The sequence below is a fragment of the Mustela nivalis genome (assembly GCF_964662115.1).
Source record: "Mustela nivalis genome assembly, chromosome: 9".
Lineage (NCBI taxonomy): Eukaryota > Metazoa > Chordata > Mammalia > Carnivora > Mustelidae > Mustela > Mustela nivalis.
The window spans coordinates 106,920,549-106,924,625 of NC_139028.1; the positions used below are offsets into that span (position 1 = coordinate 106,920,549).

At 37.8% G+C, this 4,077-nt stretch overlaps 1 protein-coding gene across 1 annotated transcript; it reads right to left on the minus strand.

Moving 5' to 3' along the window:
- Positions 1–2,166: 2,166 nt before the first annotated feature.
- LOC309840394 (olfactory receptor 5G25-like) lies at positions 2,167–3,111 on the minus strand (the record flags this gene model as incomplete). The annotated part of the gene is made up of 1 exon (XM_082682443.1): positions 2,167–3,111. One exon carries the CDS (start codon positions 3,109–3,111, stop codon positions 2,167–2,169), a length of 945 nt encoding a protein of 314 aa, XP_082538569.1.
- Between the last annotated feature and the right edge of the window lie 966 nt (positions 3,112–4,077).

The window sequence follows — 4,077 nt, forward strand, 5'->3', positions numbered from 1 at the left end:
GGGAGGGGATACTTTCTCCTTTGATGACCAAATAGTAACCTCTAGATTCCATGGAAAGCCATACTATAAGAAGAATTTTTTCAACTTTGCCGTTCCCACCTTTTTTAAAAGAAACTCTTCTTTTTTTTTTTTTTTTTTCATTCTTTCAAACCATGAACATGGTATATCTTTAACTTTATTTAGTTCTTTTTTTTTAATTTTTTTAATTTATTTTCAGCTCAGGTGAACCATGAGACACTATGGACTCTGAAGAAACTCTTTTTTTTTAATTACCCTTCCTAAAATATACTACCTCTTCTTTTCTTGATTACATGTGTAAATACTTTTCAGTCTTGTTTGTTTGTCCTTCCACTACACTAGCCTGTAACCTCCAGGGGGATTTTTCCTCTAAATATGAATAATAACCACTACAAGGTCAGGCAAAGAGGACTACGTAAAAAAAAAAAATAGTTAAATGAGTAATTGATGCTGGAATTCTTTGACTCCCGTATCTTCTTAATTAAATAGCATTGTGACCCACATCATTACCCAGCCCAGTCACAAAAACTGAAAGAAAGCTTGATGAAAAACAAGCAAAACAAGCAAACATATTCTAGGGACTTAGAGATTATTTACATCCTTTCAAGAAAGACTTCAAGAGAAGACAGAGGTTTACAGTCACACAAAAACATGGTCAACCCCCTCATTTCTTAGACTTGTTACTACATTCCAGGAAATAAAACCCAAAAGTATGGTTGAAAGAATATAGTACCTGGAGAAAATAAAAGTGTGACCAAAGTTATGTGGTCATGGGTAATACATTGATTTTTCATGTGTGCCAGACTGAACATCTACAAAAATAAAATCACATTCTGCTTATGAAACAAAATTCAATAAATCACAGTAGCAATAAACACTTTATTAAAGAACTGAAATGCATTCTGCCTTTCACATGGACGACTCGTGTAACTACAGCAGCAAAATCTCAACAGTCATTGCTATGAGAGGAGTATTGGGGATGTACAAGGCCTTCGTAAAATGCCTACTCCAAACACAAAGGTAGCATAGCAGAGTACTATGGTTATATGTTTTCTGAATAATTCACTTTTTTTCCATTTTCCTGAAATATAATGCACATATCACATTGTGTTAGTCCAAGGTGTATAACATGCTAGTTCAATACCTGTGTATGTTAAAAATGATCAGCACAGTAAGTTTGGTTAACATAAATCACCTTATGTACTTATATGTTTTTTTCAAGTGAAGAGAGCATTTAAGATCTGCTTTCTTAGCAACGTATAAATGTACAGGACAGAATTATTACCTAGAGTCACCATGTTCCCATTACACTCCCAAGACATATTTATCTTATAAGTTGAAGTTTTTAACTTTTCACCATAATACATTTGTTAATGGTTTATGTTTAAAGAATCAAGGCCAACCTTGCAGACAACTGAGAGATCTCAAAACGTTGTGAGCTAAACAGAAGTACTGTCCAGTCACTGATGATGATCAGACTTATTCAGGACTTAACAAAGAACCTCTCATATCCTACTCATAATCTTAGAAATATTTTCAAAGCACTAAAGCTCAATAATCCTCTCATGTCAGCTGAATGATTTAAAACACCTTCCTCACCAATGACAAAGGAGAAAATAGCAACCTAGAGGGGCATCTAGGTGGCTCAGTGGATTAAAGCCTCTGCCTTCGTCTCAGGTCATGATCCCAGGGTGCTGGGATGGAGCCCCACATCGGGCTCTCTGCTCTGCAGGGAGCCTGCTTCCTCCTGCTCCTCTCTCTCTCTCTCTCTGCCTGCCTCTCTGCCTACTTGTGATCTCTGTCTGCCAAATAAATAAATAAAATCTTTAAAAAAAAAAGAAAAAGAAAAAGAAAAGAAAGAAAATTGCAACCTAGAGATGTTGAGTGACTTTTCAGGGTCCTAGGATGGAGTCGCACATCAGGCTCTCTGCTCAGCAGGGGGCCTGCTTCCCTTCCCCTCTCTCTGTCTGCCTCTCTGCCTACTTGTGATCTCTCTCTGTCAAATAAATAACAAAAATTTTTTTAAAAAAGATATAAAGTAATAAATAGGGAGACTCAACATAAAATATGCACTCCCATCACTCAGTCCATGCTTGTGCATCTTGTGTAAATATCACCTCTCAATCTGTAGTACAAACGGAATCTAGTTTACTTACACATAAGACATTGCTTCTTCTCAAACCTCCTTCTGAATGACTCCTTGACCTCCCTGTTTCTCAGGCTGTAGATAAGTGGGTTCAACATGGGAATCACAGCTGTGTAGAACACAGAAACCACTTTATTGATGTCCAGGGAGAAAACAGAACTGGGACGTACATAGATAAATAAAAGTGTCCCATACAGGATGGAGACAGCTGTCAGGTGTGAAGAGCAGGTGGAGAAGGCTTTGCGCCTCCCCTCAGCAGAGCGGATCCTCAGGATAGCAATGACGATGTAAATGTAGGAAACCAGGATGATCACACCACTGACCACTGCTATACTTCCACCCAGGATGAAAAAAACGAACTGATTAACCTGGGTGTCTGCACATGCCAGGGACAGAACAGGAAGAAGGTCACAGAAAAAGTGATTGATGATTTGGGGGCCACAATAAGGCAGGTGAAAGGCAAGGGTTGTGTGGGTCATGGAAATCATAAGACCAATGGTATAAGGCCCTACCACCAGCTGCACACAGACACGCTGGGACATAATGAGAGTATACAACAAGGGCTTACAGATGGCCATATACCGGTCATATGCCATGGAGGCCAGGAGGAAACATTCAGTCACTACAAACTGACAAAAAAACCAGAACTGGGCAGCACAACCCAAGAAAGAAATTACTTTTTTCTCCACAAAAATATCAATCAACATCTTAGGACCAATGACTGAAGAGGAGCAGATATCCACAAAAGACAAGTGGCTGAGAAAAAAGTACATGGGAGTGTGGAGTCGAAGATCCATCCAAATGAGGGTGATCATCCCCACGTTTCCCAGAAGAGTGACAAGATAAACCAAGAGAAATACCAAAAAGAGAACAACCTGGTGCTGGAAGTGATTTGTTAAGCCCACGAAAAAGAATTCAGTCACCAAAGTCTGATTTCCATAATCCATTCTCTGACTTAATCTGAAATGAAAAAGAGAAAAACTTTTCTTTACAATCAACTTGTACGGAAATTATTTTTTAAATGAATTTAACTTCTTTTTTTGTCAGTTAAAAAAGGATATCATTACCTTCAACTCTCTTGAATTCTACATCTTTAAGTCATGCTATTTATTTGCAAATGATTTATGCAATACAGATTAAGTCACTAAACTTCACGGGGACTTTAATTTCTTCCACAGAAAGAGAATTTTTTAATAGAATCATAGATTTTTAAACTACAAATGAATATTGGAGGTTATCTAAAGCAACTCTTCTAATTACACTAGGTTATATTTATACAAGTATTTAGCTTTGAACCAAGGATTTTTTTTTTTTTTAACATTTCGAAGAAAAAGGAAAAAATGAAACAAGATGGGATTGGGAAGGAGACAAACCATAAGAGACTCTTAATCTCACAAAACAAATTGAGCGTTGCTGGGGGGATGGCAGGTATGCAGAGGGTACGTGGGTTATGGACATTGGGGAGGGTATGTGCTATGGTGAGTGCTGTGAAGTGTGCAAGCCTGGTGATTCATAGACCTGTACCCCTGGGGCTAATAATACATTATATGTTAATGAAAACTTTTTAAACAGGCGGTGTGAATTCAATGAATTCTGCATGATACCAATTCTCACTGCCAAATAAGGGTAAACTAGTTTGGGCAATGCAGCTTGTTCCTCAATCCCCTTAGACGATAGCATTTATAATTACTTGAGCGGTCTAAAGTATATGTTTTTATGTCCAAGGAGGAGGGTAAGCTGAGAAGAAAAAAAGTTAGCTTTACAACATGATCACAACCTCAACACTATCCTTACTATGACTCTTTCTCCAAAACACCTGTGAGCCACCATATTGATGCTGTATCTTCTCACTAATTGAGTGACTCCATTGAAATTTTAAGCCAGGAAAGAAAAGACCGCTTTTTAAATATCGA